Source organism: Haliotis rubra, unplaced genomic scaffold (genome assembly GCF_003918875.1).
Source record: "Haliotis rubra isolate DU_JTF1 unplaced genomic scaffold, ASM391887v1 Scf234, whole genome shotgun sequence".
NCBI lineage: Eukaryota > Metazoa > Mollusca > Gastropoda > Lepetellida > Haliotidae > Haliotis > Haliotis rubra.
This window is the reverse complement of record NW_025766381.1, coordinates 620,625-634,730: the sequence shown is the minus strand read 5'-3', so window position 1 is coordinate 634,730 and position 14,106 is coordinate 620,625. Positions and strand designations below refer to the sequence as shown.

The window sequence follows — 14,106 nt, the reverse complement described above, 5'->3', positions numbered from 1 at the left end:
ACCGGTTAACCGGTGTTATCGACCACCCCTACCAGTGATGTCTGGCTAGTTGGTTTGGCTTATTTCAAACACTGCTCGTGTATACACTGAGCTTGGAATGTAAATAGGGTGGGAAAAGTGTCTGCTGTGATGAACTATATATGTTTAAATGTCAACTGTGTTTTAGAATTCGTATTAAATCATGTGTATTACAGTGAGTATAAATTCACGAAATCTCTATTTTTTGTTTCAGTAACCATGTGTGTCACCATACAGTGACATACAAGGTTTCAATTAAAGAGAGCTACAAGGTGCACTGTAAGATTTTTGGTTGGGGCCGATGCACGAAATATCGGACAAAGTAAGTACAATTTGATGTATTGCAAAACCCTTTTCATCCACATGCATGCTCTCCAACGTCTCCAGTTGTCAGTGCTTGAAATAGTGTATTTCCCTTAACGAAACTCCATCACAAGGGATACATATTTCAGTGTTAAAACTGTTAAGGGTCTTTTTTCATAATGTTAACTGCCATTTTATTACTGAATATTTAAAATCGATAGAATTGATTGACACACTTTGATGTTTTGTAAATAGATGTACTTTTATGATTGGTAGTTTGGATTAGTAACCGAGATTGTTAGTGGCTGTATCCTCAAAGGGGGTGAAAGTACTGTAAACTTATTGTCCTTCTGAGAGGATACGTAAGTCATAAAACATTCAAAGTAAATTTAAATCTACCACATTCTTTAATCGTAGGATACATGTTATTTTAACTTATGGCTAGATTTGTCTACAATCGCTGATATCTGAAGGGATGGTGTAAATCAAGCTAGGGTCCATGCAGGTAGCAAAGGCACTGTAAGTCCCTATGGTCCCTAGTATGGTGATCCATCTTCAGTTGATGGCGACCTATAGCCCATTCTTAAACTGTATTGTCCTAATTTGAAATCCAATTTTGCAGAGAGATGCTAGTTTTATTTATTGATGCTGTGATTTTCAAGTTGGTTTTACTGTCTTTGTTGACAGGGTTTCATAATGTGATTGCGTTTATTGTGAATTTATAACTTTTAAAGTCACGATATTGCTGAAATTGCCGCTGTGACTATAAATTTTAACTCACTCACTCGAAAACAAAACCTTCTTCCTTTGTGTTAGTTTTCAACAATGTTGGTAATGAAACGGCTCCCACGTTTGGGGTTTCCAAGAGTATCTGTTGCCAATTCCTTGTCTCATGATGTCAATTTCCAAATATCCTTGTGCAACTTACCATCGCCGATGATAATACCTGCTGACTGAACCCGTGAAGATCGGGCTTAGAAATGGTCTTCATAAACCCATGCTTGTCGTAAGAGGCGACTAACGGGATTTGGTGGTCAGACGCGATGACTTGATTAACAAATGTCATCGTATCCCATTTGCGTAGCTCCATTCTCATGATGTTGATCACTGGATTGTCTGGTCCAAACTCGATTATTACAGGCATAAATGCATCACTTTAGTTTTAAAGCCAGTTTGTCAAACTATCAATAATGTTTCCTTATTAATACATTACCATGCCCCGTGAAATCTATACAGTTTTCTCAGGACGAGAAGACAATTAAATTTGAGAGTTGTGATATACTTCGTCACCCCAATGTGCATTACAGGCCACCCGTATACTTTGATCTAGTGACACAAGTGGTGTGTTGTTTACAAAAATATATAGATATATCAACTACAAATCGTTGCGTTGTCACAATTGTACATATTTTCCGGTCATGAGGACATTTAGGTGAGGTACTGTAAGTCCCCATGGACCCTAGTATGGTGATCTACCTTCAGTTGTTGGCGATCTATAGCACGTTTTTTTATATATTGTGTCTTTCATAGTTAAGATGTTGTAGATTTCCATACTAGTTATACAATTATATCTTTGATATTCTAGTTAGTTTTACTGTCCTTCGCCGGCGGGTTTTTATAATTTACCATGATTTATTATGAAATTATAACTTGTTTTTAGACACGATATGGCGGCAATATTGCCGATATGACTTAAAATCTTAACTCACTCACATTTAGGTGATCGTTGTTACTTTATCCCTTGAGTATACATGATATGGTTTATGTGAACTCCAGGTGTATATTTTCAGGTATGAATCACGGTCACGTCTGAGCTATTCGTGCTGCTCAGAATGGAAGTCATCCAACAATGTAGACTGCAGCTTAGGTGTGTTGGTATCATCTGGCGTACTCTGCCACCACGTACTGAATACGTACGAATCGGAAAGTAAAAATGTTATGCGGTCAGGGTACAAGAACATGTTTTCGTTTCAAAGGATCATTTTGGTTTGTTCTCTTCCTGTGATGACATTTTTTTGTCTGACTTTCCTGTCATAAGACCTGTGAAAGATCTGGGATAGAATTGGTCTTCAGAAACCCATGCATGCTTGTAGTGGTTAGAGCGTCCGGCCGGAGAGCTGAAGGTCGCGGGTTCGATCTCCGACCGCGTCATACCAAAAGCCGTTAAAATATGATACTTGTTGGTCCCTGCCTGGCGCTCGGCATTAATGGGTACATCAAGGACTGGTCGGCTCGGAGTCAGTATAATGTGTCTGAGTGGGGTATTCATGTCTAACTGCGGCATGGTATCTCATTGAGCTGGCACTATAAAACCATAAGTCTGGGCTAGTACAAGCAGCTACACATACACACGCATGCAAGTCGTCATATGAGAGAAATATTCTTAAGTACGACGTTAAACCCAGTTTCACCTCACCTCGACAAAGTTGTTTCCCCATTCTGCCAGGATCCGGCGGGCAGTCCATATATGGTCAATATAACCAACATTTGGCATTCAAACATTTTGGATAAACCTACAAATTTGGCTTACCAATTATTATCCACATCCATTGAAATTATCAAAAAACATGATTTGGTTTGGTACTCAACATGAAAATAGATTACTAAATCACATCATCATTGCTGCAAAGAGACATATTCACTTATGCTGTATTAAAAATATGCTTCCAAATCTCTATATATAAAAACTCTAAAAGAAATATTCTTTGTGGAAAAACATATATCAGCCAAAAATGATAATATAAATAATTTCCTTCATAAATGGAGCCTTCTCTCCTCAGTACTTAGATGACTTGAACTGTATTGACTTGTACCTGACATTATCTGTACATTATCTATTTAATGAATTATGCATGTTTATAAATATGTTAATACAAAATTATCTTACCTGTACATCTGTACATTATCAACTTAATGAATTATGCATGTTATAAATATATTAATACAAAAATATCTCACCTGTACATCATGTAGCCATATTTCTTTAAGCCGTACGTATCCCGGCTTGGTATATCTGCAATATTGTAATCTTGGGAACCAATAAAAAAAACAATAAAAATTAAAAACATTTGGCATTCAGCAGAACATTTAATTTTACTAAACTCTGACATGTCTGTGATGTCAGAATGGCCATTAAGTATTAAGTGGGGTTTTTTTGCATAAAATGTTTCCATGCCGCCATACGTTCTCACTCCAAATAACTCTTTACAGATGAAAGGAATGGGTTGTGCGAAATTATTTCTTTTTATATTGCCGACATATTAAGATGTTAAGATTTGCAAGCAACATAATTTCTAGACTCATCCGCAGCAGGAATACCTCAAAATACCGCACTGTGAAAACATGTTGAAAGAAAAATCCGCTATTATGTAACTGGATTGTCTAGTCCATCACATGATTGTCTGGTCGATTTATTTCAGGCCGGGTTCGAATGCATCTGCATAGCTGACACTTTATTCTATGGCCTGTTTGATTGTCATTTTTAGAAGTTGATGAATAAGAAAAAGGTGTGATACTTATGGATGTCAACTTCGTAATTATATTATGATGCGACGTTTCGGTAAGGATTCTTATGAAAACGGTATACGAATCTATAAGTTGTCATCCATAATGTATCATAGCTCTCTTTAATTATTCCATGGCGTTGATGTAATGTTGTCGGGGGGAGACGGGGTAGCCTAGTGGTTAAAGCGTTCGCTCGTCACGCCGAAGACCCGGGTTAGATTCCCCACATGGGTACAACGTGTGAAGCCCATTTCTGGTGTCCCCCGCCGTGATATTGCTGGAATATTGCTAAAAGCGGCGTAAAACCATACTCACTCATTTTATTGTCGGCGTAATGGCAAATCTCTTTTATGGTAAACAAATATCTCTGACAAGGAGGGTTTTATTAAAATATGATTGTGTGTCCTTGTTGTCTCCTCCAGCCATCTGTTACGGCAGGGACAACACTAATGGAGCTTGCAGCAGGAAAGGAAGCTGTGTGTCACCAAACAGGTGTACCTGTCACACTGGATACATGGGATCAGAGTGCGGTAGGCGTCATGCCTCTATTTAATACATTTCTATACAGTGGGTAAACACGATTCCAGTGTGGTAGCATTACTGATGTCGCACCGCATATATCCGTCGAAAACCGAGGAAGCACGAATGGCGCTTCTACGATGGTGATCATGTTAATACGAACGTTTGTGGTATTAACGTCCCTTAAATGACATACCGTGTCAGGTTTCGTGTTTTCAAACTACATGTACTATTTCGATTAACGACACGACTTTACTAACGAGAGAGACATATAAGTCTGAACCAGGTTAACGTGATGACAGACCCTTAGGGTTAAGTGACAGTTCCACTAATTTGGTACCGTTGTCAGAGTCCCCAATACTACTCAATATGCTCTAACACCCGTATAGGGATTCCTAACAATTGTGGCAAAGCTTTTAAACCGATGCGCAAAGCGCAATCAGCTTTGTTAATGAAAAAACATGCCCATCCATCGATGCGCAGATACAACATTGGTTGTGTTCGGACGTTAATTTCATTTTTACAAGACAATAAACATTTTAAGTCATTGTTAACTTGCTCTGAAGTGCTTTATGCTTGGTGGCATGTTATTGACAATAACAGTTGACGTTTCTAGGTGTGTTGAGTTTATTGCAGACTGGTAGTTTAATAGCTTCAGTCGGCTGCTTATTACACATCGAAAGATTTACATACCGTTTGAGAGTATTGTCTGTTTTTTCATTTCAGAACAATGTCTTAATCGAGGTAATCCGGAACATTCCATCTGGTGGCGAACAAGCAGACAAACTGACTGTGCTCGTGAGTTCTAAAATTGAACAAGGATTATGAGCATATGGAACAAGTTTTTATGGATAACAACTTCTTTATTTCGTGAGTGCGACGTTTCGATACAGATTCTTGTACCGTTGTCAAGCAAGAGTGATACATGAAGTGGAGGAGCTGCATATATATACTGTATATAACAATGAAACAACATACATTGTAATTGACAAAGGAAACAACATAATTGCCATAATTGGTTAAGCAGTAAGCTGATGAAGCCAGTGAGTACACAAAGGATAGTGAATGGAAGCCAGAGATGTATAAACACAGGAGTGGTTACAATGAAGGAGATGTTTATACAATAGGTGCGATGTTTATACAATAGATTGGGTTTGGTGGAGGAGTGGATCATAAGCTGATGGAATGAAGTATCCTTGGTCATGGCTGATGGTGGGCTTATGGCGTTTGATGTGAATGGCTTCGGTGAGCTTGCGTTTAGTGAAGTCCGTTTGGTTGTTGGCGTGAATGGTGAAGTCTGACCACTCTATTTGATGCTTGGGGTTTGCTTTGATGTGGTCAGAGATAGCTGATTTGGTGTCGGAATTAGCAACGTTTCACCTATGTAGCTTTGTCCACAATCACAGTTTATTTTATAAATAACACATTTCGGGTTGTTGTTGTTGACGGTGGGTTGTTTTCTTCCGTTGGCATGGAGGAGGTTGTTGAGGCTGGAGGACGCTGAGAAGGTTGTGTCTATGCCTGCTTGTTGTTTCAGGAGTCGGCTGATTTGATGTGATGGTTTACCTATGTAGGGAATGGATATCTTGATGGGGGCTGATTCTTGTTTAGATCTTCTGACAGGAGGTGAAAGCGTTGCTTCGATGGTTCTGTTGACTATTTCAGGTGGGTAGTGGTTGCGTTCTACAAAGACTTTCCTTAGGTGTTCAATTTCTTCTTGTAGGTTTGTTGAGCAGATGTTTCTGGCTCTTCTGGTCAATGTAGAGATGACGCCGGTCTTGACTTTAGGGGGGTGGTTGGAGTTGTAGTGGATGTATTGATCCGTATGGGTAGGTTTTCTGTACACGGAGGTCTGGAGTTGGTTGCAGGAGGTGTCCTTGTGCGGGTGCGGGATACAAGAGGTGTACAAGCGGTACAAGAGTGGACAACGGTACAAGAATCTGTATCGAAACGTCGCACTCACGAAATAAAGAAGTTGTTATCCATAAAAACTTGTTCCATATTGTACGTCTCAACTTCTAAAAATGCCACTCAAACAAGATTATGAGCATACATGAACACAGAGACTATTTTGTGAAGTTACATCCTTTTTTTTCCTGTTTTATATTTTATCATGTCAGTGACGTGCTCATGGAAGAACCAATGGTGTTGGCCTGGTGACTGCCCTGACAACAGATTGAGGACGTCCTGTACATGTCGGAAGGGCTTCGTTAAGAGAGATGGAGGTTCCAGCTACACAAAATGTGACCGTGAGTGGAAAAGTGTTCGACTAAAATTCTATACTATAGCGGTAAGCTAATATTGTGTATGTCATGGCGGGATACAGGGTAGCCATTAATTTACCATTGTACCATCAACGATATATATATGTATATATATGTGTGTGTGTGTGTATATATATATATATATATATTAAACATTATTACATATTACGATATGTTTATGTTTATGATCATGATTCTTCCATTCACAGTCACTGACAAACCTGAACTTCTAACTTGCAACATTGGGATGACCGATGCAGACAACAGTATAAGGAATTCCACACACGGGTCCTCAACAGACTGTGTACATGAAGCAGATACCTACGTCAACTTGAAACCAAAATCTGTTTCCTATTTGTTCTCCTCAAGGTTCGACAACATGAACATAAAAAATTCCCCAAACTACGTCTACGAACAAGGCTATGGAATTGTGACTTCATCGGCAAAATTGAAGAAGATTCTCATCAATGGTACAGTGATTGCAATGGCCTACATTCCATTTACAATATTCAAGTGAGTGAGTGAGTTACTATTTAGCGTCACATCGGCAATATTTCAACCATATCGTGACGAGAACAATTGAATTTATATCATTATTAAAATCAATAAATTTCGAACGTAAAGACCTGTCATCGAAGGACAGAAAAATACTACAGTATCACAGATATAAATTTATAACTAGTACTCTGTCATAAAATGAAATCACTATAGACAGTACAAATTAAACGGGCTATAGATCACCAGCAACTGAAGGAAGATCACCATACTAGGGACAGTGCTTTTGCTACCTGCATGGATTATAGCTGGATTTACACCATCCCCTCAGCAGCTGGTGACTGTAGGAAAATTTAAAATAACAAAAATACTACGTTTAAAAAATTTGTAAGTTTATAAATTTACTTTGAAAGTGGGACTTACGTACCTTCTCAGGAGGTCAATACTTTTACGATACTTAACCCCCTTTGAGGGTACAGCCACTAACAATCGCAGTTACTAATTTATACCACCATGTTCAAAATACCATTTATCTATTTACAAAACATATTATTCAAAATTTATCTAAAAATACAATATTCGAGACAATGGTCTGGAGTGAGTGAGCTAAAACTAAGCGTTATATCGGCGTTATTATTTCAACCATATTGCGGCGAGACCAAGTTTATACTTGTGTTTTGTACTTATTTTGTATCAAACCAAAATCAGTGAATATGAGATCCACAGAAATGGACACCAGCTGTTATAGAATACACAAATGATCTGACATTTTCATGTTGGCAATAACAGTTTGCAACTAAACTTCTTTGTGCATTTAATTATTTACAATTAATAATGACCAGTTGTGATCTTGGATTGACGTGAGTTGAAGAAGAATAGTATGCTCTTTACATTTTACAGGAGCCGAGACTACTCTGTCAACAATACCATTACACGGGACCAGTGACTGTTCGCAAACTCTGAGTGATACTTCACCGTCTAGCTATCTATCATGTTCAGGGACTCTTCCGATTTCAACAGATATGCATGATGGGGAGAGGTAATGTATACATTGCCTTAAATACTAATGCCAAAGGTTAAAGTAACACTGTTAACTCAGGAAGAAATCTTTTAAAAGAGATTTCGTTCACAGAGTACATGACGCATCAATGACAAATGTGGTGTTGCCTATTTAGTCGTGTACCGTATGTTGCCATGTTTTTTTGTGTTTTTTTAAGTGAACACTTTCGGGTGGCACCTGTCCCCGTTTCACGTACACGTTCTATCATCGCTATAGGGATTGATAACATGTACAAGGTCTGAGCCGATTGTACGATTCCAATCATATCATTAGCATGTCTATATTAACCACTATCAGATAGGCATTCGTAAAAAACGTGAACATATTTTGACCCAGGGCACCGCACTGATCACAAACACACGTAAAGCCAAGTCAACTGTTCATCTGAAAAGCGCAGGGGAATATAGACCATTGCAACACAAATTTATATTTGCCCCAAATTACACAGTCTTGTTACATAGTCAGAATCGCACAAAGGACAATGAAAGGACAATGACAATGGAATATATTTTTTAATCTCCAGAAAGAAAGACACCTTGCTCTGAATATATCTGTCTACTTTACTCTTCATTTGCAGGTCTGTGACTACAAAGATAACCTACTTTAACTTAATTCAGTTTATAACTGTTAAACTAAGACTTTATGTACGAGAATGTTAAAAAAGCTATTTTATCTATCCAGACAGTGCATCTATTTTTCCGCTACTGGAGGAGGATTTTTCAAGTATCAAGACTTTGACAACCATCATTTAGGAACCCAGATTTACAGTCATCAGACTTCTACCAAACAGCTTTGTTTCCGGTATGATATTGGTCAACCAGAACACTGCTCCAAACTCAACACGGGACACTGCGTGTCACAACCACTGGAACTATCAACCCGCATTACACGAACTGGTATGTAAGCAATATGTGTGTACGTATATACACATGAAAAAAAAACCAAACCTGAATTTAACTTTCTAACTGGATACATTGACCCTTAATGAACACCTAGGTGATTCAATACCGCAGGCCGGTAAACCAGCCAAGACGTCATGAGTCTCCAGACACCGAAGGCTAAAGTCAAATCAAAATGATACATATTTGTAGGAACCTACCTGTCATATGACTCAGTTATCAAATATATCACTTTACACAACATCAGAAAACACATATTCATCTTCAATTCACCAAATTATATCAACAAATCCAAAATTATTAACGTTTTCCCGGGATGTTATTGAAGAAACAATTCTCATACATATACTTGGGCAACGTGGCCACATCGGAATTGTCAAAGAGCAAAATAAAGATGTTTCAAATATTTGTTTGATATAAGTTAAATTACGGAATATATGATTTCAATAAAATTACTTTTAACTGTTGTCAAACCAAGTCACTATTTGTATCTTTCCATCACCACCATAGTCGTCAGATCGTTACCTTCAAGCTGTGAGGTGGGATCACCTTCAAAGGATTCTGTGCTGACAACAGTTGTATCGTCAGGCTAGGTTGGAAGTCAGGCTCGAGATGGACCCACACTCATTTTGATCCGACGCTGTTGGTTCTGTATCTGGTTCTAGTTCTAATGGCATGTCCGGTCCCGGAGTTGGAGGTGGTCTCATAGGTTCTCCGTCATCCTCAGCAGATAAAGGTCCTATGGGTTTGGGTGGGATGCAAGGTCCTTGCCCTTCCATCTCAGTTTTCTTTCTTCACTACAAACACTTGTATACCTAGGTTAAGCTGAGAAAGCACTCCATACGGATCCTCTTCACACTTGTCAAATAGCTTGTGCTCTCCATCAAAAGCAAGAATCTTCCCCTCAAAATCGCCAAGACTGGATTGTTGCACCTTTGGCTCTAATGTCATAACATGCCTTCTGTTTCTTCTGGGCTTCCCTACATGCAGATACAGCAATCTTGAAGCTTTGCTCCAACCCTGTCTTCAGGATTTCCTTATAGGACATCAGACCTTGCTTGTCCTTGTTTATCTCAATCCCAGTGTCAAGGTCTATGTGTAGTCTCGCGTCTATACCTAACATCAGGTAAAATGAGGAATAGCAGTTGAGTCATGGCTGTTTGCATTGGAAGCATAAACAGGTGCACCTTCAAACCCTTTCCAGTTCCACTTCTGGCTTGGCTTCAGTGTACCAAGCATGCTCAGTATAACCCTGTTGACGGTCTCTGTTATCCCATTACACATTGGATGGTATGGTGTAGTTCTTGACCGTGCTATGCCTAAGATGTCACAGAGTTCAGACTCGACTCATGAAGTGAGCTCCTTGGTCACTGTGAAATTGCAAGGGCCTTCCATTGCAAAAGACAAAAATCTTGTAGAATGCTTCTGCAGTGGTCCTGGCTGTAGTGTCTACAAGAATGTTTCGCACTACTAGAGCATATCTCATGAAATGATCGGTGATCACAAGTATGCGTTGGATATCAAAATCTTAAGCAGAGATAACTGAAAGCCATTGGTGACCTGTAGCATCCAATTTGGCATTGGTGAGGACGTAGGTTAGAGCTTTGTTATCAGTCAATACTGTAAACTAGAGATACTAGTAGTTGTGGAACTTCTCACCGAATGCCTCCTTCTATGAATAGTTGCTTTCCGACTTGCTTATTCCCCTGCTCATGTAAGTGGCGACCCTCTTTGCTCCATCCTGTTCTTGGTACAACACTCCACCAAGTCAACACGTCCCCCGGCATCTGTATGCAGTTCAGACTTTTTGCTGTAGTCCAGGTATGCGAGGAAATGTGATGAAGCTAGCAATGGTTTGAGCCTGTTATTGTTCTTGTTCCCATTTCCATGGTTGATCAGTGCGGATAATGGCTTGGCAATCTTGGCAAAATTCTTCAAGAGATTCTGATATTATTCTGAAAATCCAAGAATTTGGTGAACCTTTAAACCATTGGTAGGTCTTGAGCAATTCCGAGTCTTCTCCACTTTCTTAGGATCAGCTGATATTCATTCTTCAGAGACAACATGGCTAATGAAATTGATTTTCTTTTTGAAGAACTAGCATTGCTCTGGTGAAGATTTCAGTCCTGTTTCTCTGACTCGCTTAAGTATTTGGCTCAATGGGTCTAGATGTTTGTCGATTGTTGAGAGGATGATGATGTCATGCAAGTATATGAGACATATCTTTAGATGCAGGCCTTCAAAACACTTATATACACCTGAGAAGGCGTCAAACATCCTAGGGATAGCGTGGCTGTCATAAATGGTCCTCCAAATTGCGCAGATCGATGTTCATGCTGTTGATCACTGGATTGTCTGGTCCAGACTCGATTATTTACAGACCGCCACCATATAGCTGTAATATTGCTGAGTGTGGCGTAAAACTAAACTCACTCACTCACTCATTAATGGTCCATTGGTTCAGTTGGCGAAAGTCCACTCAAAGTCTAAGTTTTCCGCACTTTTTCCCCACAAGGACCGCATAGGAAGACCATGGAGAATGAGAATGCCTAATGATACCGCAGAGAAGAAGATGCTTGAGATGATCCTTAACTTCCTCTTACATGACTGGTGGTATGTTTGCAGGTTGTAGAAATCTGGTTCAGATAGATAGAGAGAATGTTAGTTCCTAAAGTGACAAACATTTTTTTGTATGAACTGTCAGATACAAGTAACATGTAGTGTAACTTACTAAATGCACTTCAAGTCCCTTCTATCGACAACAATTAGACCAAGATAGTCTCCAGTAAAGCCTTGCATATGACTCCATTGATTGTTGCAGTATTTTCTGATAAGTATTCCACTTACTCGGCTGCTATATGCTGATTGCTGACACTTCCTATGCCAATGGTCTTCCCCACCCCATCGGACAGAATATAGAGTCTGCATCGATGACAGCTCTCCATCAGCCCTGAATATGTCTAGCCTGTCCATATATATATAACATCTTGGGACGTCGTTAATGGTCTCGAGTCCTTGGAATGAAGCTGGTTTCACTCGGTCAGCCGTCCTTGGAGGTCATGTTCATTACCTTAAGGGCATCTCGCTTTTGCTGACCTTGTCCTTGACCTTCACGTGAACATGGCTGATTCTGTTTCTTGGTTGTATCCTTGCCTACTTGTGCCTTGAGGGTTGCTATTTCTGCAGACACCGCTGTTAACAGACCTTTTATCTCCTTCAGCTCAGAGTTATCTGTATTAACAGTGGTAGTATTGGTGGCATACGTTCATTTCCTCTTCTGCGGATCATCTTCAACTTGACAGAGGTACATGAGGAAGCGCTCATAAGACACTGATCTTTCAGATCAGCTCGAAGACCCAAAGGTGTCCCGAAGATTCTGTTCTGTGTTGCTAAGTTGGACATTACCAAGGATAACTCCGGGGCTGAGAATATCCTCCAGGACCACTCAGCTCACTCTCGTCTCCTTACCTGGCTGTGTAGAACTGTGCCATGTTGTAATACTCTGTATGTACATTACCAAATGGACAGTCAAGCTTGCTGATAAGGGCATCTAGTGGAGCATCCTTGTCAACACTGGAGGCGAAGTATTTCTGCGGTCCTAAACAAGACCTCAGCCATCAGTCATGAACAAAAGAAATTGACTTTCGTCCGACCAGTGCACTATTACTGATAACCAACACCAAGCTTGTTGTACTAGAAATAACAACGGACGTCTGATATGTCTGACCGTTTTGTTGGAAAACGTTTACTTACAAAGTGGATACCCTTCGAAAAGTTAAAATAATAATTGGAACAAATATAATTATGATATGAATATAACTGCCTATATAGGAGTAGAAAATCATAGGTGTTGCAATATCTTATTCCATGTGTATTGTTCCCATTAAACGTGATCTTCGTAATTTGCATAACATCTGAAGATGTGTAAGAAAGGTACACAAAAGGAATCATACGGAAGAATGAAATGTCTTAGCACAATAGAACGAGATTCAAATATTGCAGGTGAAGTCCACGTTAAAACCTCTGGATGGACAGACCCTGTTCCAACGGGAGGAAAGGCTGATACAGCATCGGGGTTGAAGTACACTAAAATACAAGTGCTGGAGACTGAACATAAAGGAAATATGATCGACGTGATATACCCGCAACTGAAAGGTTTTGACGCCCAATACGATAACAAGTACGATAACATTACTCTTCATCTCCCGAACAAATATGGTCTTTATGCTGTCATCCTGGAGGTACACGACACTGCTGGAAACATCCAATATGTACGTCGATTGGTGCTGAATGATAATTCCTCCAAACTGATGACAGATTCCACGAAACCACCTCAGGTTGTTTCAGCTACACAGAAATCAGGTTTCAAATGGCAGACAAACCTGGGACCTGTGTGCATAGACTGGAAGGGGTGTTACTACAATGATGAAATGAGGGACAATAACCCTTTGCAGCCAGTCCTTCGCCAGATAGAAGTGGCCGCTGGCTATGACCAAACTGCTGGAGTCCTCCCTACATCTGGAACTCCAAATGTTGATGGCATCATTGAGGCAAAGTATTCTGTATCTGTAGATCATGCTGTGAAATCGGATTGGGCATTGGTTCCTCACTTTACAAACCAGTCACTGTGCATCACCGAAACACTGCATGATGGTCAAACAGTTGACATATCATTGCGAATGATGGACATTGTCAAGAACTCTCTTGAGGAATCTGTAAGAGTTTACATTGACTCGACAGTTCCTGATATATCAAACATGTGGCTCGTGAAGGATGACGGGAACAAGCAGGTGTATGTCCACGACAGTCTCGATCTGTCAACCATGATGCTGCAGTTTGATGTCATCGACCCTCACAGTGGCGTCAAAACTATTGAGTGGTATCTTGGCACAGCAGACTCTTCAGAAGATCTTGGACACGGTGTACTGCCATCAGGGAATCTGAATGGAACGGTAAGATCAACATCACAAATCACTTCATAATGCTATATTACATAAAGTGTCGTGGAATGTGGTAACTGAATATCAATCCCAGATTGAAGCGA

General features: G+C 39.8%; 1 protein-coding gene across 2 annotated transcripts in view; it reads left to right on the top strand.

The window, feature by feature from the left end:
• LOC124278266 overlaps nt 1-14,106 on the top strand; it is a 200,798-nt gene that overhangs the window by 174,206 nt on the left and 12,486 nt on the right. For both annotated transcript variants that reach the window (XM_046713984.1, XM_046713983.1), the window contains 2 exons: nt 8,845-9,059; nt 13,065-14,014. In XM_046713984.1, coding sequence (XP_046569940.1) covers nt 8,845-9,059; nt 13,065-14,014 — 1,165 coding nt within the window. The remainder of the gene's footprint in view (nt 1-8,844; nt 9,060-13,064; nt 14,015-14,106) is intronic.